This window comes from Phyllostomus discolor, chromosome 2, assembly GCF_004126475.2.
Source record: "Phyllostomus discolor isolate MPI-MPIP mPhyDis1 chromosome 2, mPhyDis1.pri.v3, whole genome shotgun sequence".
Taxonomy (NCBI): domain Eukaryota; kingdom Metazoa; phylum Chordata; class Mammalia; order Chiroptera; family Phyllostomidae; genus Phyllostomus; species Phyllostomus discolor.
The window spans coordinates 108,598,215-108,622,930 of NC_040904.2; the positions used below are offsets into that span (position 1 = coordinate 108,598,215).

General features: G+C 37.2%; 1 protein-coding gene and 1 non-coding gene across 2 annotated transcripts in view; one reads left to right on the forward strand and one right to left on the reverse strand.

Moving 5' to 3' along the window:
* XRN1 (5'-3' exoribonuclease 1) overlaps positions 1–24,716 on the reverse strand; it is a 158,772-nt gene that overhangs the window by 14,579 nt on the left and 119,477 nt on the right. Inside the window, exons 33-37 of the mRNA XM_028504430.2 lie at positions 21,426–21,537; positions 6,709–6,770; positions 3,380–3,490; positions 3,111–3,233; positions 2,491–2,650 (exon numbers count right to left, since the gene is read on the reverse strand). Of these exons, the coding sequence (XP_028360231.1) occupies positions 2,491–2,650; positions 3,111–3,233; positions 3,380–3,490; positions 6,709–6,770; positions 21,426–21,537 (568 nt within the window). The remainder of the gene's footprint in view (positions 1–2,490; positions 2,651–3,110; positions 3,234–3,379; positions 3,491–6,708; positions 6,771–21,425; positions 21,538–24,716) is intronic.
* On the forward strand, positions 10,796–10,912 carry LOC114491296. Its single transcript, XR_003684074.1, has one exon. It is a non-coding gene; the product is annotated as a U5 spliceosomal RNA (small nuclear RNA).

Below are 24,716 nucleotides of genomic sequence, written 5' to 3' on the forward strand. Positions count from 1 at the left end.
CAATATCTTATAAAGATCATACACCATGGTAAACTGGGATTTATTCCAAGGATGAAGGTTGGTACAATATATGCAAAAATCAATAAACGTGGTACATCACACAAACGAAAAGACAAAAGTAACATGATCATATCAATAGATGCAGAAAAAGATTTTGATAAAACACAGCACCAATTTATGATATAAACTCTCCAAAAGTGGGAAAAGAAGGAACATACCTCAACATAATAAAGGCCATATATGAAAAACCTACAGCCAGCATCATACTCAATGGGCAAACACCAAAAGCATTTTCCTTACAACCAGGAGTAGGACAGGGCTGTCTGCTTTTACCACTCTTATTCAACATAGCACTGGAAGTCCTAGACACCACATTCAGACAAGAAGAAATAAAGGGCATACAAATTGGAAAGGAAGGAGTAAAACTGTCATTCAAAGAAGACATGATATTATACATAGAAAACCATAGAGACTCCACCAAAAAACGAATAAATCTAATGAATGAATTTGGTGAAATAGAAAATACAAAATTAACATTCAGAAATCAGTGGCATTTTTATACAGCAACAATGAATTACCAGAGAAACGAATAAAAGAATCCCATTTACTCTTGTAAGAACAAGCACAAAAAAGGTAATGAGGAATAAATTTAACCAAGGAGGTAAAAATCTGTATTTGGAAAACTATAGGACATTGAAAAAAGAAACTGAGGAAGATACAAATAAATGGAAACATATACTGTGTTCATGGATTAAAAAATTAACATCATTAAAATGTCCATACTACCCAAAGCAATCCATAGATTCAATGCAATTTCTATTAAAATACCAATGGCATAATCCACAGATCTAGAACAAATATTCCAAAAATTTATATGTAACCAAAAAAGTCCCCAAATAGCCTTAGCAATCTTGAGAAAGAAGACCAAAGTTGGAGGGATCATAATACCTGATATTAAACTACACTACAAGGTCAGTGTAGTCAAAATAGCCTGGTACTGGTATAAGAACAGGCATGTAGATCAGCGGAAGAGAACAGAGAGTCCAGGAATCAACCCAAGTTAATTGATGTGGTCAATTAATACTTGACAAAGGAGATAAGAGTGTAAAATAAAGACAGCCTCTTCAATAAATGGTATTGGGAAAACTGGATGTGTGCATGCAATAAAACTAGACCACCAACTTACACCATATGCAAGACTAAACTCAAAATGGATGGAAGACTTAAATGTAGGTTGTGAAACCATACACATCCTAGAAAAAAACATACACAGTAACATCTCAGACAGTTCTCATAGCAGTATTTTTTTCTGATGTATTCCCTCTGGTCAGGGGGAAAAAAAATAAACAAATGGGACTACATCACATTACCCAAAATGCTTCTGCACAACAAAGAAACCATCATCAAAATGAAAAGGGATTCCACTGTATGGGAGAACATATTTGCAAATGGTACACCTAATAAGGGATTCATTTCCAAAATATATAAAGAACTTATATAACTCAACATTGGGAAGATAAACAATCAATTAAAAAACAGGGAAAGGACCAGAATAGACAATTCTCCAAACAGGACATACAAATGGCCAATAGACATATGGAAACTGCTCAACATCCCTAATTATCAGAGAGCTACAAATTAAAACTGCAGTGAGATACCACTTCACACCTGCCAGAATGACTACCATCAATAAATCAACAAACATCAAGTGTTGGTGAAAATATGGAGAAAGGAAACCCTTGTGCACTGTTGGTGGGAATGGAGATTGGTGCAACCACTGTGAAAAACAGTTCAGCGTTTCCTCAAAAAATTAAAAATGGAACTGCCTTTTGACCCAGTCATCCCACTTTTGGAATATATCCTAAGAATTCCAAAACACCAATATATGCACCCTTATGTTCAAACCAGCAGTATTATTTACAATTGTTAAGATCTGGAAACTGTCCCAGCACCCATCTGTAGATGAGTGGATAAAAAGCTGTGGTACATGTACACAATGGAATACAATGTGACCATAAAAAGAAGGAACTCTTAGCTTTTGCAACAGGAGACGTGGAGATTATTATGCTAAGTGAAATAAGCCAGTTGGTGAAAGACAAATACCCTATGATTTCATTTGTATGTGGAATCTAATGAACAAAATAAACTGAGTTACAAAATAGAAACAGAGGCATGGATACATGGAAGACGGACAGCTGTCAGAAGGAGGGAGAGGAGAGCGTGGGATGAAAGAAGGTGATGGGATTAGCCAAAGAACATATATGCACAAGCCTTAAACAGACAACAGTATGTGATGATGGCCACAGGGAAGTAGGGACAAGGGTAGGGTGGAGGTGGGTAAAGGAGGGACAAATGGGGACATCTCTAATAGTGTAAACAATAAAAATAAAGTAAGAAACCCCCAGTAGTTTCATCTTTAAAAGACACACGATAAAAAGTACATTGAATTTTTGAAATGATGTTATTAATAGTTGCACTTAGTTTACTTACTTAATTTCTTATTTTGTTTAGGTTGTGAGGAAGGTACATATTCATCTCTTCTATTAGAAGAAACAGTGACTTCATTACCAAACTGCTTCATTTTGTTCTTATGGTCCAGAGGATCAGAGCCATCAATTTTTAGAATTTCTTTAAGCATCCGCGTTCCCTTCTGTTTTCAAAATGATTGGTATGGAGATGGTGGGGAAATGGGAGAAAAGTTAACAGAATTATAGAGATTACTGATCCTTCTTTTAATGAGTTACATTGTTAAAAATGAAAACAATAATGACATTCAGATAAAGAACAAGGAAAATCAGTAGCCTGGAGTAAAAAAAAAACCAACCAACATTTTGTACGAGTAAGCTTTTTTGCAAAAAGATAAAAAAAAGTTCATAGTTACTATTTACTTTTTGACCAAACTGCCTACTAGCAATGTTTGAAAAGTAAGGGAGCCGTGTATGCTCCAAAGAGAGAGGGAAAAAAAGGGTTGGTTTTCCTCACAGGATGACAGTAAGATTAACACGCTAGTCTACGTGACAGAGAAGTGTTTTAACAGGTGCACGGGATGTGTATTCATGACCAACAACACTGAAATTACCATAGTACACAAGCTCCTACAAAATACGAACCATAGCAAATGACTGTGGTGACAAATGTTCTTCACTTGGAAGCTCTTCATGATGAGATGACTGTACTTCATTTTCTTTGGAGATATTCAAGGATGCTAAAAAGTTCTCAAATCCAGTGTTAGGCTGAAAGAATAATGTTTTGCACATGAAGATGAAAGTCCAAGGACATGGAAACAGAAAGCTAAGACTTTTATGTACAAAAATAATTTTTAATGTTCATCCAATCATCAAACCACGTGGGAAAATCAAATTAATAAATGTTCATTTACCTTATCAACAGCATGTGGATAACCAGTCCCAACCTTTTGATTTTCTGAGACTTCTGGAGTTTCATTTCTCTTTAGTAGCTTAGTATTACATTTGTCAGGCCGTCCAAATGTCTATAAAGAGTACAAGGGAATTTTTTTGTTCAAATAAAATTTATACTAACACAATTTAATAGTGTTCTAAATAAATTACTGCAAACTTTTAAAAATGTGATATTCTCCCTTTTATAGCATAAGAAAAAAAGGTGGGCCTGTAAACTTAGATGAGGAAAAAAATTACATATTTATCTTCATTAATTTCTAAATAAGAATTCAGGATTTCCTTACATTATGAGTATAGTCAGTAAACCACAACAGGGGTGATTCTAATCCTATTTTGGTATAATTGGATTTCTTTAACATATTATGTACACATTTTTTAGCATTAAGACATTATTCTGAGAAACAGTCCATAGGCTTTACCAAAGAAGTGCATGACATGAAGAAAATTATAGAATAAGAATGGCAGAAGAGGGCCTTAAAAGTCATATAAATCAACCTATTTACTGATACTTAAATATTAATGGATTAAACCTCTGGTCAAGATAGAGGCATAGGTAAGCACAGCATGCGTCCTCACACAACCACTTCAAAATTACAATTAAACTATAGAACAACCATCACTCATAACTGTCAGAAATCAAGTTGAATAGAAGTCTGACAACTATGGAATTAAAGAAACCATATCCATCCATGACTGGTAGGAGGGGCATATATGGGCAATAGACTGGTCCTATATCTACTTCGGTGGATAAAATTTGGGAGGGATATCTGGGGAGCAAGAAGTCCCAGCCCAACCCAGGCCCTCCAGCCCAGCATTTCAGGACCAAGAGGATAAGTCCCCACAACTTCTGGCTGCAAAACCCTACAGGGAGTGAGTGGAAGAAACTTCTGGAGTCCCAAGCAGTTCCCCTTAAAGAACCTGCACGCAGACTTTCTCAGACTTACTCTCTCTGAGCTCCAGCATGGGAAGGGGTAGCTGAAAGGCACCAATGGCATACAGGGAGGAACTGAAGTGTTTGACATCAAAGCAAGAGCTGGGGGACAGCTTTCTCCCAGACAGAAAAGCAGGCAGGGGCCACTGTCCCTATTCTGAACTCTCCCACCCACAGAACCACAGAGCTGGCAGGTTGGTACCATATCTGAGACTGTGCCAACCTGGCTAACACTGTCTGCCCTGCCCTGGAGATCCCCTGAGACTCTGTGCCACAACTTATGGCCCACATTAGCTGTTAGCAGGTACTTTTCCATATGAATGGCTGGTCTTGGCTCATGCTTCACAACTTCCTAAAGATCCAGTCAGAAACAAAGGGTACACTAATTGAAGTAAAGAACAATTTACAGGGAAACAACAGCACAGTGGCTAAAGCTGAGAATCAAATCAATGATATGGAACATAAGGAATCAAAACACAACCAATCAGAACAAGAAAAAGAAACAGAATAATAAAAAGAAAAAGAGAAGACTGTAAGCAGCCTCTGGGACAACTTCAAGAATTCCAACATTTGCATCATAGGGGTGCCAGAAGGAGAAGAGAAAGAGCAAGAAATTGAAATCTATTTGAAATACTAATGAAAGAACACTTCCCTAATTTGAAGGAAACAGACATGCTAGTCTAGGAAGCACAGAGTCCCAAACAAGATGATGCAAAGAGGCCCACTCCAAGACACATCATAATTAAAATGCAAAGGTTAAAGATAAAGAGAGAATTTTAAAAGCAGCAAGAGAAAACCAGTTAGTTACCTACACGGGAGTTCTCATAAGACTGTCAGCTGATTTATTAAAAGAAACTTTCCAGGCTAGAAGGGATTATCAAGAAATATTCAAAGTCATAAAAAGTAGGGATCTACAGCCAAGACTGTTCTGCCCAGAAAAGCTATCATTTACAATCAAAGGGCAGATGTTCATCATCACCAAACCATTATTATATTAAATGTTAAAGGGACTTATTCAAGAAAAAGATCAAAACTACAAACAATAAAATGGCAATAAATATGTATCAACAATTGAATCTAAAAATAAACTAAGCAAACAAGAAGAACAGAGACAGAATCATGGATATGGAGAGTATTTTGATGATTAGCAGATGCAAGGGGGCTGTGGGAAGAGTGGGTGAAGGGATGAGGGGATTAAGAAGCATGAATAGGAAGTTATAGAATACTCATGGGGATGTAAAGGTGAGTACAGGAAATGGAATAGCCAAAGAACTTATATGTATGAATCATGGATATAAACAATGGTTCAGGGATTGCCTGAGAGAGTGGTGGGGTGCTGGGTGGAAGGATGCAAAGGGGGAAAAAGTGGGACACCTATAATGGTATAATCAATAAAATATAACTAAAAAATAGGATATTAATGGATAAAAAATATTAATGGATTCTATTTATTGAGAACCTTTTATATGCCAAATATTCTGCAAAGATATCTTTTATACATTTGATATATTACTAGTTATAAGAGATCTAATTTTTTCAAACTCTATATTAAAATATACATACAAACATATACACAAGATAAGGGTACATGTTGAAATTTTTAGATTAAAATTTGTTACACTTTGATCATACTTCATTATTAAATAGCAATGACTACAAATGATAAAACATAAACTCCTGCTTCCCCCTGCAACCTAACTCCAAGGAATTAACAGTTAACTTTAAAGTGCTGATCCATATTCTTTTACTGTATATATAAGCATATTTCTATGCTAATATATACATATACAGATTTATGTACATAGGTATGTTTGTATGTGTATATATAGATGATATATAATGAGAGAGACAAGTGATCTATGATTTTAAAGATTTTATTTATTTATTTTTAGACAGGGAAAGAGAGGGAGAGAAACATCAATGTGTGGTTGCCTCTCACACGCCCCCTACTGGGGACCTGGCCTGCAACCCAGGCATGTGTCCTGACTGGGACTGAACTGGTGACCCTTTGGCTCACAGGCCCTTGCACAAACCACTAAGCCACACCAGCCACGGGACAAGTGATCTATTTTTATCTCCATTTTACAGATGAAGACCTTGAGGCTGAGAAATGCAGTGCATTGCTGCAGGCCACCCAACTATGAACAGAAGAACCAGGATTTAAGGTATTTCTAATTCCAAATCCTGGACTCTAGATGTGCAACCATCCATCCAAGTGCCTCTTGAAGTACACTTCAGCATCCTCTTGCCACACACCTTATGGATTTGATTATAAAGGCTGTAAAATTCAGTCCGATGTCACAAAGCCACCAACTGCAATAAGAAGTTGGCTCCTGAGTATTTCATTACTTAGCTTACCTGGTTACTTGACATTTTTTGAGACCGACTCTCAGTTTTGGGGCTCTTACTCTCTTCTTTAACTGGAGACAAGAAAATAGAAATTTTGGTAAATGAAAGAACTTGCTGCACACTAATTAAATTTACCAAATCTTACCACCACAAGGTACTATGTTAAAAATTCACATAATTCCAAGATGAAGGTTCTGATCTTGAGGAACTTACAATCTAGGTGAAGGGGAGAGGAGATACAGACAACAACAACACGAAAAAAGAAAAGATGGCATCTAATTGAGCCTTGAAGGATAACAGGTTTCCAATGGGCAAAAAAGGAGGCTAAGTATTCCAGGCCGAGGGAATAATAGGAGAAAAGACATGGAAACAAGAGAACAAGGAATGTGGTTTTAAACTTTGAATAGCCTAGTTCTGCTGGACGTTAAGGAGTGTAAATAACGGAGCTTAACTGAACTCAAGAGGAAGGTTGGTGCTACAATCAGAGAGGTATTAAAGACTATGGAATTAAACTGGTAGACCAAAGGCAACTATTCACATAAAGGTTTTCAGGAGATAGTAGTGATCTGATCAGAATTATGCATTAGGGGAAATTAAAATATGGCACTGGCTTATTGATTAGATAGAAGGAGACCAATTAGGAAGCTATTTTAGTATTAATGTTAAAAGGAAACTGGGGAATAACGGGAAATTAAACTAATGAATAAGAAGAGGAAGAAAAGAAGGAAGGGATGCAAAAGGAAGGAAGGAAAAAGAAAGGGACAAAAATATACAGGAATGGTGAGGAAAGAAGTAGGGGAAGGGGATGGGAGGGAGGAAAAGGGATGGGATGAAAGGAGAAAAGAAGGGACAAAGCTAGAATAGGAAGGATAGTGTAGAACAGAGAGAGGGAAAAGAAAGGGGGAAGAGGAAGGAAGGAGAAAGAAGGTAGGAAAGGAAGTAATTTTGAAAAAAAGAAGAGAAAAAGTGAGTTGACAGGTTTAATACCTGAGTCGACAGGTATTAAACCTTTACTGAGGCACACACAGGAAAACTAGTTAGAATTTCACATAATACAAATAATTTACATACATTTATAAAAATAATTTGAACAATAATCACAATGTATTTCAATTAAATATAAAATCTTCAAGCTATATTTATCATATTTATAAAGTCATTAATCTGACTTCTGGTCAAGATAGAGGTATATATAAACATGCTTTGCTTCCTTGCACAACCTCAGAAAAAATTACAAGTATCACCTAGAACTGTCAGAAAATCAAACTGTATGGAAGTCCAACAACCAAGGATTTAGAGAACCCAAATTCATCCAGACAGGGAGCAGAGGCAGAGATGCAGAGACGGGTGGGGCGGTGCAGAGATGCAGTGTGGCACAGAGAGGCAAAACAGGAAGTCCCACATTCACATGTGGTGAATAAAAATCAGGAGTGATGCCTCCAGAGCGAGGGATCCCAGCCCTAGGCCAGACCACACGGTCCAGGGTTCCAGTGCCAGGAAGATAAATCCCCACAACTTCTGGTTGTAAAAACCAGTGGGCATTGGGGTGGTGAAAAAAATGGCTGGATTTTCAGAGTAATCCTCTTAAAGGGTATGTACACTTAGGAATGACACAGACCTACCCTCCTTGGATTCACTGACAGGGCAACAGCTGGATGGGCATACCAGTGGTGTAGGGGGAGAAACTGAAGTGACTGGAAACAGGGTGAGTGCTGGGAGACAGCTTCCTCCTGGGCAAACCTCCAGAAGCCAGGCAGCAGCACTGCCCCTCTCCTAGCCCTCCACACACACAGAGCCAGAAAGCAGTGAAATGGGTTGCCCCGCCCTAGTGATTACCGATGGCTCCACCACACACAATTTACAGGTTCCTTTTCTGTAACAGGCCACGCTACTAAGACAGGGATTCAAAACAGCTCTACCTAAAACACAGAAACAAACACAGGGAGGCTTCCAAATTGAGGAGACAAAGAAATATGACTGAAATGAAAGAACAGAACTCCAGAAAAAGAACTAAATGAAATGGATAAGCAATGCATCAGATGCAGAGATCAAAACACTGGTTAGTTATCAGGATGCTCAAAGAACTCATTGAGCAAGGCAACAGCATAAAAAAGACCCACGCAGAAATGAAGGTTACATTAAGTGAAAGAAAAACCTATAGGGAACCAACAGTGGAGGGGATGAAGCCAAGATTCAAATTAATGATTTGGATCATAAGGAAGAAAAAAAGCATTCAACTGGAACAGCAAGAAGGAAAATGAATTAAAAAAAACAAACAAGGATAGTCTAAGGAGCCTCTGGGACACCTCCAAACATACCAACATCTGAATCATAAGTATGCCAGAAGAAGAAGAGGACCAGCAAGGAACTGAAAACTTATTTGAAAAAAATGAAAGAAACTTCCCCAGTCCGGTAAAGGAAATAGACATACAAGTCCAGGAAGCACAGAGAGTTCCACACAAGTGAGACCCAAAAAGAACAACACCAAGACACATCGTAATTAAAATGCCAAAGGTTAAAGATAAAGAGAGAATCTTAAAAGCAGCAAGGGAAAAGAAGAGAGTTATCTACAAAAAAGTTCTTGTAAGATTATCAGCTGATTTCTCTAAAGAAACTTTGTAGGCTAGAAGGGACTGGCAAGAATTATTCAAAGCGATGAAAAACAAGAACCTACAACCTAGAGATTACTCTATCCAGCAAAGTTATCATTTAGACTAGGAAAACAGACAATGTGCTTCACAGACAAGATAAAGCTAAAGGGGTTCATCATCACCAAGCCATTATTATGTGAAATGTTAAATGTTATTTAAGAAAAAGAGGAAGATAAAAACTATTAACTTAAAATAGTAACAAATTGACAACTATGAACAACTGAATCTGAAAAACAAATTAAGCAAACAACTACAAGAGGAACAGAATCATAGACACAGAGATCATTTGGAGGATTATTAGCTGGGAAAGGAAAAGGGGAGAACAGGGGAAAAGTTTCAGGGATTCAGAAGCATAAATTGGTAGGTACAAGATAGATAGAGGGTGTTAAAAATAGTATAGGAAATGGAAAAGTCAAAGAACTTGTATGCATGATCCATGAACACAAACTAACAGTGGGGGACTGCTAGAGGGAATGGGGGTACTGGGTGGAGGGGGGCAAAGGAAAAACTGGGACAACTGTAATAGCATAATCAATAAAATATATTAAAAAATAGACATCAATCTATATTTATCTTAAAATATAAAAGAAAATAATATTGATACAAAATCAGAGTCTAGCCCTGACTGGTCTTAGTTGCTTGGGTGTCATCCCATGAAGCAAAAGGTCGCTAGTTTGATTCCCTCTCAGGGCACATGCCTTGGTTGGGGATTCGGTCCCTGGTCAGTGGGCATACAAGAGGCAAACAATCAATGTTTCTCTCCCCCTTTCTCCCTCCCTTGCCCTCTCTCTAAACATAAATAAAATCTTAATAAAATGTATAGTCTAATAGTTATGAAACTGAACCAAAGTCATAAAGCTACATTAAATTTTTAAAAAATCACTTTAGAAAAACATTTTAAAAATTATTTTTAAAACTACAAGTCCTCAGTGGATTGAGCGTGGGCTGGGAACCAAAGTGTCCCAGGTTCGATTCCCAGCCAGGGTACATGCCTGGGTTGCAGGCCATAACCCCCAGCAACCGCACATTGATGTTTCTCTCTCTCTCTTTCTCTCTCTCCCCCTCCGTTCCCTCTCTAAAAATAAATAAATAAATCTTTAAAAAAAAAACAAAACTACAAGTCCTATGCAAATGCATAAAAAGCATGCAGACATAATATATAATAAATCAGAATCAAGACTATGCAGTTGATGTTTTCTCTACTGGAAATCTCTTCAGCTAGCTTTCTGCATAGCTTATAACATTGCACTCCCCATTTATTTGTGTTTCTGTTCAAATATTATGTTCTCAAATAGGCATTCCTTGACCATCTATTTAAAACAGGACACCTATCATTCAATACTCGTAATCTTTATTTTCCATCATAGGATTTATCATTACTACAAATTATGGAATGTATTGCTTCTTTGGCTATGATCAGATTCCACTTTAGAATGTAAAAACTTATACTCTGGTTTCTCTTCAGATTGTACAAATCTTTCACTTTTTTCTAAAGATTTCCATGGAGAGGAACAACTCTTAAGTTTTTACCCAATTTTTTGAGGCCTTCCATTTGCAGGGCTTATTGGGAAAAAAAAAGTAAAACTTGTCTGTTTTTCATTCATGCATTCCCAGCTACTCGCACATAATCACTCAAGACATAGCAGTTGAATAAATAAATGATTCAGGAGAGGAAGACAGCGGTGAGGTAGAAGGGAGCAGATTCCACTTCTCCCTACACATGGGAGAGAAACCTAGCCAATCTACAAAGGAACAGAGCAAAGAGCCAACAGTACCCTAGCATATATGAAAATAAGAGACCAAAAACTGTAGCAGACACTGAAAAACCAGAAGGTAAGGAGAGTGCTTCAGGACAATAAGGTCCCAGGGACCAGTGTGGGGACCAGGGCAGTTGCAACCCCAGGCCTGGAGCCCACAGCTGGGTTTGCCACAGAGTCCTTGGGAGAGAGCCGGGTCAACTGCTCCCTCCTCGGCCAAACAAGGGTTAAGCAGCATCGGGACAGACGTGGCTGTTTGAAGTCTCAGAGACAGGAATAAGGACTAAGTGGCAAACACACAGGAGCTGTAAGCATCTGTGGAGCTTTTGACGTCAGTTGGGGAGAGTTGACAGTCGCACAGTGATGGGCCCTGACCCTGATAGTCACTGGTCTGGCTGGAGAATTGGGCTGTGCGAGAGGCCAGGCTGCTGTACAGAGCAGCAGGCTTGAGTAGGAGGAATTTCTCAAAAAGAAAAAGTGAAAAGAGAGACACTGTTTGGGAAATTCTCCTGCAGCAATCGCTCTGGCCTACTGCCCACCCAGCCAAGGGGCGATTCCGAGGTTGTGTGGAAGGCCCTGCACACTGCCATAGCACTGGGAAGGGTGCGCACCCAAGCCCGCAGGACCTAGGCAGCCGGGGTAAGCACGTGCCTGCACCCCAGTCCACAGCGGTAACCCTGGGGAAAGAGCATTCTGAGGAAGGCCTGGATCCCCCATCCAAGGTGCCAGGCTAGCTCTGGGGAGAGTGCACACTAGACTGAGTGCAGAATGGGAAGGGAGAAAAGCCATACTAATCACCCCTCAGCCTCCTGCAGCCAGCAAGACCAGAAAAATCGGTTTGGCTAGTTTTAACCCAACCAGGGGTTTTCTTCTTTTTTTTTTAAGTAATCTTTTATTTTTTAATTTTTATTATTGTTTTATCTTTCAGTTCCTTTTCCCAATTTCCTCCTTTCTTGCTTTATTCCTTCTTCCTTTCTTTACAATTTTATCTCTTCTTCCTCCCTTCTGCTTCTTTTTTAAAAAATACCCACAAGTGAGACAAAACAAAAAACAAAAACAAAACAACAACCCAGAACTGTGAAAAGACCAGAGTTGGACGCAAAGAGGAGATTTGCCAACAGGTGAGATGGTGAGACAAATTTCACTTTGCTATTATAGAGAATGTGCAAGTTAATGCAGATTTCTATTATTATTATTTTTTCATTATTCTTACATCTTTTATTTGAAAAGCATTTTTGAATTCCTCTTCTTTGTGTACAGTCCTCTTTCCTTGGCTGGTTATATTGTATCATTTGACACATTTTCCCTGTTCTCTCTTTCATAGTGTATTGCTAAATTGACTATCCTTCACTTTACTTGTGTTCCGTTAGCACACTACTCAAGGTCTTATACTCCTATTCTTGTTATCCAGATCACATAGATTCTGTCATATGACTGTTGCTCTAATATTATTGTAAATAATAGCTGTTCCATACACTTGTAAATACTTCACAACACCCTTCCCAGATCTTAGCCCACCTCAGTTTCCTGAACTCTATTACTGTAGTGGTTAAATTTATTCTCTTACCCACTACACCTATTTCCTATCCTTCACTCTCACCTTACCTCAGAATCTGACCTCCCACAACTTCACTGCTTTCTACATCCAACTCACAATCCTTCCCTCCCCAACAAGAGTCTCATCTTCTTCCCACACTTTCTAAACAGTGGCTAGTAGGGTGGAAGATCACGGTTAACACTATACATAGCCAAAAGATCTCCTATATCTTCTATATAGGCTACTACTGTAAATATCATAGAGTACTCTCTTGCTGTCTTAATCCATTTTGCCTTCCCCCTCCAACTGATCATGAAAAAGAGTAGGTGGAAGCTATGAACACCAGGATACCCACTGGAAGAGGAAACCCAACAACAAAGGAACCACTAACAGATAACAACAGAAGAAGGTGAAGGAGGGAGTGGAAACCACACAAACCTCAATACAGGACCTATCTGGAAATACAACTAAACAGTAGAGACAGTACCCAATACAAACAACTGAACAAGAGCAAGAAAGAATCCCCAAAACCTTATATACACGGAAGAACCAGCTTCAACACAATCTGCCCTCACCGGCACAACAAAATACAAGAGGTGGTGGACAGAGTGACCCTCAGTTAACCAGCTGGTGGGAAGGACCCACCAAAGAAAGACCCAACAACAATCAAAACCCAAAGACAAACACAGAGCCAACTTAAACGACAGCCCAAGACCAGCCCAGAGCTCAGGAGATCAAGGAGACGGCACCACTAAATCTCACAGGTATTCTACCACAGAAGTTCACACCATAAATACGGGGAGCCAGAACAGATCAATTTAAGAAGCTGAGGCAAACAAGAAGAGTCTCACAAACAATGGGAAGACAAAGAAATAATCCCTGAATGAAAGGAAAGGAGGAAGCCTCAGAAAGAATGCTATATGAAACAGAAGCAAGTCAACTATCAGATAATGAGTTCAAAGCAATGGTCATCAGGAAGCTGAATAAGCTCACAATGAGCTACCAGAAACTATAAGGAAACTACAATGAATTCACTGCAAACTATATCGACATGAAAAAGGAAATAGAAAATATCAACAAGGGCTAAGAGGAAATGAAGAAGACAATTTCTGAACTGAAGAACACAGTAGAAGGAATGAAAAGCAGGATCAATGAAGCAGAAGATCGGATCAGTGAGCTAGAGGACAAAATAGAAGAAAACACCCAGGAAGAACAAGAAAAGGAAAAGGGGCTCAGAAAGAATGAAGAGGGATTAAAAGAAATGCCAGACAATATGAAATGTAATAATACCTGTATAATAGGGATACCAGAAAAAGAAGAGCAAGGGATAGGAAACCCGTTTGAAAAAGTAATGATGGAAAACGTCCCTAACTTGATGAGAGAAAAAGTCACACAGATGCAGAAAATGCAGAGAGTCCCAATCAAGAGGAACCCAAAGAGGCCCACCTCAAGACACATCATAATTAAAATGGCAAAATTCCAAGACAAACAGAGAATCTTAAAGGCAGCAAGGGAGAAATAGGAAGTAACATACAAGGGAGCCCCAATAAGGCTAGCAGCTGACTTCTCTATGGAAATACTCCAAGCCAAAAGAGAATGGCAGGAAATATTCCAAGTAATGAGAACCAGAGGCCTGCAACCAAGACTACCTTACCCAGCAAGGCTCTCAATCAAGATACATGGCCAAATAAGGAGTTTCCCAGACAAAAGAAGTCTAAAATACACCTCCACCAAACCAGCTCTGCAAAAATGCTAAAGGGACTGCTTTAAGGAAAGGAAGGAAAACAGAGAGACAGACAGGAACACAGATACAAAAAGGGCAATGAATAAGTACCTATCAATAATAACCTTAAACGTAAATGGATTAAATGCTCCAATCAAACACAAAGAATAGCTGAATGAATAAGAAAGCATGAACCACACATACGCTGTCTAAAGAGACCCACCTCAGAACAAAAGACCTACATAGATGGAAAGTGAAGGGCTGGAGACAAATATTCCAAGCAAATGGACAGGAAAAAAAAGCCAGGGTAGCAATACTCATATTGGACAAAATACACTTCAAAAAAAGGGCCATAAAAGAGACTCAGAAGGTAACTTCATAATACTCAAGGGAAGAATCTACCAAGAAGACAGAAACATTGTAAATATATATGCACCCAACATGAGTAGCACCCAATTCCATAAGGAAAATCTTAGAGGACTTCAAGAAAGATATTGACAGCAACACAATTATAGTGGGGGATTTTAACACCCCACTGTCGAAAATGGAGAGATCTTCCAAACCAAATATCAACAAAGATATTGTGGCATTGAACAATGCCCTAGATAAAATGGACTTAACTGATATATATAGAGCCCTTCAGCCCGAAGAAGCTAAATACACATTCTTTTCAAACACACATGTAACATTTTCAAAGATAGACCGCATGATAGGACACAAAACAAGCCTCAACAAATTCAAGAAAATTGAAATTATACCAAGCATTTTCTCCAACCACAAGGGACTGAAACTAGAAACCAACTCCAAGGGAAAAACCCCAAAACACTCAAAATCATGGAGATTGAATAGCATGCTATTAAACAATGAATGGTCAAGAATGAGATTAGGAAAGAAATCAAAAAGTTTCTGGAAACAAATGAAAATTAACTCACAACAACCCAAAATTTATGGGACACAGCGAAGGCAGTCCTGAGAGCGAAGTTCAGAGCGATACAGGCCAACCTAAAAAACCTAATCCTATGCCTACAAGAACTTGAGGAACAACAACAAAGACAGCCCAGAGCAAGCAGAAGGAAGGAAATAACCAAGATCAGAGCAGAATTAAATGACATAGAGACTAAAAGCACAATTCTAAGGATCAATAAATCCAGGTGCTGGTTCTTCAAAATGATAAACAAAATCCACAAGCCTTTAAGCAGGCTCATCAAGAAAAAAAGAGAGAAGACCCAAATAAACACAGTAAGAAATGAAAGAGGAGAGATTACAACTGACACCACAGAAATACAAAGAATTCTAAGAAATTACTACAAAGAACTGTATGCCAAGAAATTTGAAAACTTAGGTGAAATGGACAAACTTCTAGAAAAATCTAATCTTCCAAAACTGAATGAAGAAGAAGCAGAAAGCCTGAACAGACCAATTACAGCAGATGAAATTGAAGCAGTAATCAAAAAACCCTCGACACACAAAAGCCCTGGACCAGGTGGTTTCACAGGAGAATTCTACAAACCATTTAAGGAAGAGCTAACCCCTATCCTTCACACACTATTCCAAAAAATCCAAAATGATGGAAGACTCCCAAACTCTTTTTATGAAGCCAGCATCATCCTAATCCCAAAACCAGATAAAGACACAACAGAGAAAGAAAACTTCAGGCCAACATTGCTGATGAACAAAGATGATAAAATCCTCAACAAAATATTGGCAAACCACATTCAACAATACATTAAAAAGATCACACACCATGACCAAATGGGATTCATCCCAGGGATGCAAGGATGGTTCAACATTCGCAAATCGGTAAATGTAATACACCGCGTAAAGAAAAGCAAAGACAAAAAACACATTTCCAAAATGGAAAAGCATTTGATAAGGTACGGCACCCATTTATGATAAAAACACTCAGCAAAGTGGGAATAGAGGGAGCATTCCTCAACATAATAAAGGCCATATATGAGAGACCTACAGCCAACATCATAGTCAATGGGCAAAAACTAAAGTCTTTTCCATTAAGATCAGGAACAAGACAAGGGTGTCCACTTCCACCACTTCTATTCAATATAGTATTGGAAGTTTTAGCCACAGTGATCAGACAAGAAAAGGAAAAAAAGGCATCCAAATCAGAGAGGAGGAAACAAAAACTGCCATTGTTTGCAGATAACATGATAGTGTACATAGAAAATCCTATAGACTCCACCAAAAAACTGCTCATACTAATAAATGCATTTGGCAAAGCAGCGGGATACAAAGTTAATATCCAGAAATCAAAGACATTTTTGTATACCCACAATGAAACAGCAGAAGCAGAAATCAAGAAAAAAAATCCCATTCGATATAGCAAAAAGAAAAATAAAATACCTAGGAATAAACCTAACAAAGGAGGTAAAAGACCTATACTCAGAAAACTACACAACACTGAAGAATGAAATGAAGGAAGACACAAACGGAAACATACACCATGTTCATGGATCGGAAGAATTAATATCATCGAAATGTCCATACTACCCAAAGCAATTTATAGATTCAATGCAATACCTATTAAAGTATCAATGGCATATTTCACAGACATAGAACAAACACTTCAAAAATTCATATGGAACCATAAACGACACCAAATAACTGCAGCAATTTTGAGAAAGAAGAACAAAGCAGGGGGGACCCCAATATCTGATATCAAACTGTATTACAAGGCCAGTGAAATCAAAACAGACTGATACTGGCATAAAAACAGGCACATAGACAAATGGAACAGAACAGAAAGCCCAGAAATAAACCCAAGTCTCTATGGTTAATTAATATTTGACAAAGGGGGAAGCAACATAAAATGGAGTAAAAATAGCTTCTTCAACAAGTGGTGTTGGGAGAACTGGACAGCTACGTGCAAAAAAATGAAACTCGAGCACCATCTTACACCATATACAAACATAAATTCAAGGTGGATAAAAGATTTAAATATAAGGCGTAACATGATTAACGTCCTACAGAAGAACACAGGCAGGAAAATTTCAGATATTCCACATAGCAACATTTTTACTGATATGTCCCCCAGAGCAAGGGACATAAAGAAAAGAATAAACAAATGGGACCTTATCAAAATGAAAAGCTTCCGCGTGGCCAAAGAAAACAGTATTAAAATAAAAAGAGAACCAATTGTATGGGAAAATATATTCGCCAATAATACCTCAGACAAGGGTTTAATCTCCAAAATATATAAAGAACTCACACGACTCCACTCTAAGACAAGCAACCCAATTAAAAATGGGCAAAGGACTTGAACAGAAACTTCTCCAAGGAGGACATACAGAGGATCCAGAAACACATGAAAAGATGCTCAGTATTGCTAGCTATCAGAGAGATGCAAATTAAAACCACAATGAGATACCAACTTCATACCAGTCAGAATGGCCATCATAAACAAAGCAACAAACAACAAGTGTTGGAGAGGTTGTGGAGAAAAGGGGACCCTAGTGCACTGCTGGTGGGAATGCAGACTGGTACAACCCCTATGGAAAACAATATGAAATTTTCTCAGAAAACTAGAAATGGATTTGCCTTTTGACCCAGCAATTCCACTGCTAGGATTATATCCTAAGAACCCTGAAACACCAATCCAAAAGAACCTATGCACCCAGTGTTCACAGCAGCACAATTTACAATAGTCAAGTGCTGGAAGCAACATAGGTGCCCATCAGTAAATGAATGGATCCAAAAACCACGGTACATTTACGGAATGGAATTCTATGCAGCAGAAAGAAAGAATGCCTACCCTTTGCAACAGCATGGATAGAACTGGAGAGCATTATGCTAAGCGAAATAAGCCAGGTGGTGAAAGACAAATACCATATGATCTCACCTTTAACAGGAACCTAAACAGCAAAAGAAACAAAGAAAGCAAAATATAACCAAAGACACTGAAATTGAGAACAGGCTGACAGTGACCAGAGGAGCGGGGGGGGGGGGGGGGGGGGGGGGGGGGGAATTTCAGGGGAAAAAGGGGAAGGGTTTACTGGAACAAGTGTAAAGGATACATGGACAAAAACTAGGCGGGCAGGTTGCGAATGGGAGGGAGGTGGGGAGGACTGGGGGTTTGGACCTGGATGGGAGTAAAAGACAGAAAACTGTACCGGAACAATTAAAATAAATAAATAAATAAATAAATAGTCACATTTTAAACATAAGGAACAATTTGCTCCAGTTTGGAAATACTTTGATCAAGAGATGAGAAAAAGTAAGTGCAAGATGAAGGTTCTCATTTCTGCATCTCTTGTGCCTAGAACACAGTAGGTAGTGCTGAAAAAAGGAAAAGAGTAAAAATATACAAACTAGGTTAGGGAATATTTAAAAAAAATATCTGTACTTATTTTTTAACAAAAAGCTGTAATATAGCTTGGATTAATTTAACTAGCAAGTGTTTGCACACACAAAATATAACTGGATTACTTTAAATAAAATCATGAGAAGTAGTTTTAGTGTGAAGGCATCAGCAAAAATGTCAGGGTAAGGATCTCTAAAAATTCTCTCCTTCATAAAAGAAATGAGAAAATGGATATAATTTACCAAAATCCAAATTTTCAGAATGATGGAAGTCAATCAAAGGCTTACAGAAATCAGGAAATATTTATTCAAGAAAAAAGACAAAATCTCAGTAAGAAGAGTGAACTTTGTGGCATTTTAACATGTTCTAATGCTATTATTTCTTAGTCTCTAGCCCCATACAGCTTTCAAGAATAACAGCTAGCATTTTTGGCAAAAAACCACAGAGAGATCAGAAAAAGGCTGGAGCTCTTTCAAAGTGTTATACCCAACAGTCTATGATATCAGTATTTCCATGACATCACAATCAAAGACATCACAAGAAAAGAAAATTAAAAATATCCCTTAGGAATACAGATGCAAAAATCTTCAAGGAAACCATATGATCATCTCAATAGACAAAGAAACAGCATTTGACAAAATCTAACATCCCTCCAAGAAAAACAAAACACTCCCTAGGAATAGAAGGGAACTTCCTCCAATAACAAAAGGCATCTACCAAAACCCCATGGTTAACACTACACTTATTGTTGAAAGATTGAACATTATCCCTAAGATCAAGACAAGACAAGAATGTTCACTCCCATCACTTCTATTAATATCGTATTGTTGGTTCTGGCCACAGCAGTTAGGCAAGAAAAAGAAAAGCACTCAGACTGTACAGGAAAACATATATATTTTCAAAGGCCACAAAATATCTGGTCTAATAAACAACTTCCAAAAGATGGAAGGATATGAGATCAATACACAAAAGTCAGCTTTATTTCTACATCGTAAGGAACAATAAAAAAATAAGAGTTTTATTGACAATAGCAGTAAAAAATAAAATACTTAGAAATAAATTTAATAAAAAATATAAGACTTGTACATTGAAAGCTATAATACATCATTAAAAGAAATTAAAGAAGACCTAAATAAATGGAAAGATTATTTTATGTTCAAGGATAGGAAGACTTAATATTGTTAAAAAGACAATGCCGCCCAACGCGGTCTACAGATTCAACACTATCTCTATAAAAATTCCAGATGCCATTTTTGCAGAAATAGATAAGCTGATCCTAAAATTTATATAAAAATGCAAGGGACCAGAACAGACAAAACAATCTGGAAAAAAACAGTTGGAAGATTCAAATCCCCCAATTTCAAAACTATAACAAATGTATAGTAATTAAGATGGTGTGTCGTTACCATAAAGATGGTATATAAATCAATGCAATGGAATTGAGAGGTCAGAAATAATCCCGTACATCTATGGTTAATAGATTTCTGACACGGGTGCCAAGACAACTCCTTGGGGGAAAGAATGGTATTTTAGCAAATGGTGCTGGGACAACTAAATATCCATATGAAAAAGAATGAATATAGACCCCCTACCTCATACCATATACAAATACTCAAAAATAGGGAGGAAAAAACCCCTAAGTGTAAGGGTTAAAACTATAAAACTCTTAGAAAAGAATAAAACAAAACAAAACATGTATAAATCATTATGACCTTGGATTAGGCAACAGTTTCTTAGTTATGACACCTAAAGCACAAGCAACCAAAACAACAAACAAAAAATATCAGATGAGCCTGTAGTATACGGTGTATGTAAAGAATCCTTACAAATCAAGACTAAAAAGATAACTCAATTTTAAATGAGCAAATAATTTGAATACATATTTCCCCAGATATAAACAGCCAATAAGCACATGAAAAGATGCTCAACATTATTAGTCACTGATAAATTGCAAGTGAAAAGTACAAGGAAGTTCCACTTCACACCTACTAGGATGGCTATAATAAAAAACATGGGCAATAACAACTGTTATGGAGGATGTGGAAAAGTTAGACACATATATTGCTGGTAAAAATGTAAAATGGTACAACTATTTTGGAGAACAGTTTATAGTTCCACAAAACATTAAACACAGAGTTAACATATGACTCAGTAATTCTACTCATTTATATATGCCCAAGAGAACTGCAAAAATATGTTCACACAAAAACTTATACACAGATATTCATAGCAGCATTATTCATTATAACCCCAAAGTGGAAATTCTACAAATGTCCATCAATAGATGAATGGTAAACAAAATGTATCTGTACAATGCAGTATTATTGAGCCATTAAAGGGAATAAAACAGTGATACATGCAACAACATATAACATGGAAGAACCTTGAAAACATTAGGCCAATTGAAAAAAGCCAGCCATAAAAGGACACTATTTTATAATTCCACTTATATGAAGTGTCCAGAATAAGCCAATCCACAGAGGCAGAAAGTAAACTGACGGTTGCTAGATGTGAGAGGAGCAACTGTTAACAGATATGATATTTCTGGGGGTGATGGAAATATTTTCGATTTAGATAGTGGCACTGGTTGTATGACTTGTGAAAATACAAAAAAAAAATCCTGATTGCATACTTTAAAATAACCAATTTTGTTATGTGAATTATAATTCAGTAAAGCTATTAATTAAAAATATAAAAATAAGCAGTTAACACCACAAGTATACTTTTTTATCTTAAAACTTACATTTTCTGTGAGGCTCATGTTTTCTTTGCTGATATTTATTAACACTGTTGTCATTTAGGCCGGATTTATGATGTTGAGTTACTTGACTTACTTCTTGAGGTAAAATTGCACCCTGAAAGTTGAAATTCTTATAAATGATTTAAAGAGATTCTTAATTATTATAACTACTTCTTTTCTTCAATGTTGAACAATTACTACTTTTATTAAAATTACATAGCTTACTAGAGAAATATTAAGGAATGAAGGAAAGTACAGAGAATTTTAAAAACCACTCAAATTCCATCCCCCAGAAATAAACATTATTAACATAATGATCATCACTTCAGACGTTGCTCTATACATTACTTAGCAAGATACATAGAAAACTAACATTTTACAAGAATGCTACTTTTAATAGGAAAAATTAAATCTATTTTGCTTGAAGTTAAGACAGAAACTAAAGAAATGACTAAACTTCAGGTAAATGCTTCTTTACAATAGAATTAACAGCCTCTAAAGATACCCCTGACCCTGACTAATGTGGTTCAGCAGGTTGGGCATCATCCTACAAACTGAAGGGAAGCCAGTTTGATTCCCAGTCAGGACACATGCTTGGATTGTGGGCCAGGTCCCTGGTTGGAAGTATTCGAGAGGCAACCAACTGATGTTTCTCTCTCACAATGATGTTTCTCTCACGCTCTGCCCCTCTCTCAAAAATAAATAAATAAATAAATAAATATTTTTTGAAATTAAAAAATTCCTCTAAATTTGATTTAAAATAGTCCTATCTCTGGGAAAGGTAGGGTGGGAAATGAAAGATAAGGGATGGATATCTGTGGGTTCATTATACTATTCTCTTGTTTTCATTATTTAAAACATTTCTATTAAAAACATTTTTTAAAATTTATCATTTTTGCCTCTGATATGAAAGCTGAGAATATTAGCCCTTCTTCATCCCTTCCTACAATACCTGATTTTTATTGGGCTGGCCAAAAAGTTCATTTGGTTGGCTCTAGTAGTGCTTAGTTGTCTTTAACTTCATTTGAAACAATTTTGTTAGACTGTGTTGTGACAGCTGCAATGTAAACATGCATTTTTAAAAAAACTTATCAAAATTGGTGAATTTTTGTGTAGCCATTTAATATTGAAGATGGACAAAAATAAGCAAAATTTTTGGCACATTATGCCTTATTATTTCAAGAAAGGTAAAAATGCAGCTGAAACACAAAACAAGACATGTGCAGTATATGGAGAAGGTCCTGTGACTGACTGAACGTATCAAAAGTGGTTTGCGAAGTTTCCTGCTAGGGATTTCTCACTGGATGATCCTTCATGGTTGGGTAGACCAACAGAAGCTGAGAGAAATCAAATCAAGCCATTAACTGAGAACAACCAATGTTAGACCACAGGAGATAGCTAACATACTCAATATACTGAAATCGATCAAGTTATTGGTAAAATGAAAAATGTGTCTTTTATTTTACGGAAAAAACTAAATGGACTTTTTGCCCAATCCAATATTAACTAATATCCATACAATGTCAAGGTTTTCAAATGATTGAAGACTATGACCAGATAGCAAGACTGACTATAATGTTACAGCAACTGAGGCAGTACAGGGATGGACAGAATTTGTAAAATGGCATGAATAAATTTTGTCTAAAGATATCATATTCCTTTATTTTCTGAGAGGGAGAGGAGGCCTGAAGGCAACAAGATATAGATAACTTTCCACAGCTGAACAGAAGAGGAAGCAAAAGCAGATGTTCGATACAAATTCATTATATCACAGTTTTGTTTTTGATGAGCCCTATTTATTTTCTTCTGAGCACAAATAATGAACACTGGGCACAAAGGCCTATCATATCCTAGTTGGCAGTGGGCATGCTCGAAAACAGTTGTGACATTCACCACAGTGCCAAGGAAGGTCCAATGAGTTCATATGCATAGAACGCCCCAGGTTCTTCATCTTTAAGAGTCAAAGGGGCCAAGAGATTCCTATTTGCATAGCACAATGGTTGGTGGGGTTTGGGGCTACAGCAGTACAGTATGGGATATTTTGACTCTAAGGAAGGGAATTAGAACAATAGATTGGTATGAACAGATATTGTGTTAGTGTCTATTATGTGCCAGGCATGGTTAAGATATACTTTGCATTCATTATCTTAATATCATTATAACAATGCTATAATTATAAAAATAATCTACTGCTATAGATTTTGATTCTATTATACAGATGACTAAACTGAGGCTCAAAGTGATAAAGTAATTTGGTTACAGAACTAAATAATAGGAGAACCGATATTTGAGTTCTAACTCTAAAACCTAAGTTCACAGTAACATTTCAGAGAAAAAGTGTGCCATAACTTTAATTAGCCCTGACCAGCACGGTTCAGTTGCTTGAGTGCCATCCTGTAAAGTGAAAAGTTGCCGATTCAATTCAGAGTCAGGGCATATGCACGCCCTAGGACCTGGTGAGAAGCAACTGGATTGATGAGAAACATACACTGATGTTTCTCTCCCTCTCTTTCTTCCTCCCTTCCTTCTCTCTAAAAATAAACAAATAAAATCTTAAGCAAGAAAAAAAGAAATAAAGAAAACATTCTGGTTTTGAGTATAGTTTCTTGGACTGTTGTATCTACATTAAGCTATTTGTGTTAGTCATCTTTTCATATTTTGCCAATGAAAAACTTGAATTTTTTTAAAAGACTTTCTTCAAGGGCAGTTTTAGGTTCATAACAAAGTTGCCCCCTGCCCTCACACATGCATAGTCTCCTCATTATTCCCTTACAGGATGGGTATATTGATTACAATTGAACCTCTATTGACACATCATTATCACCCAAAGTCCACAGTTTACATTGGGTTTATTCTTGGTGTTTTACATTCCATGGGTTAGGACAAATGTATAATGACATGTATCCACCATTACAGTGGGGAAGAAAAGGCAGCTCTGTAATAAATCTAAATCTAAATCTAACAGTAACCTCACAGGGGGTGACCTGATCATGAATTCCTAACCTTCCAGGGCAGATCAGGTGGGTAGTATGCTTCAGGCCTACATGTTCCCTAATAAAAGGTTTATCTTTGCCTTAAGCTAAGTCCTGTCTATTGTTTTCCTGCATCTAGTTAACACACTTTTGAAAAGCCTCTTTTTTTCAGACATCTTGAAAGGTAATCACCATTTAGAGAGCACATAATCTTGTTATCCTGTAACCCAATCATTGTTATTTCTCTGTCTTGCTTTCTTGCTTGTTCCTGTAATCTTCCTTAAGTTCCCTCTTTAATGCCAAATAAAAAGAAACTTCAAAC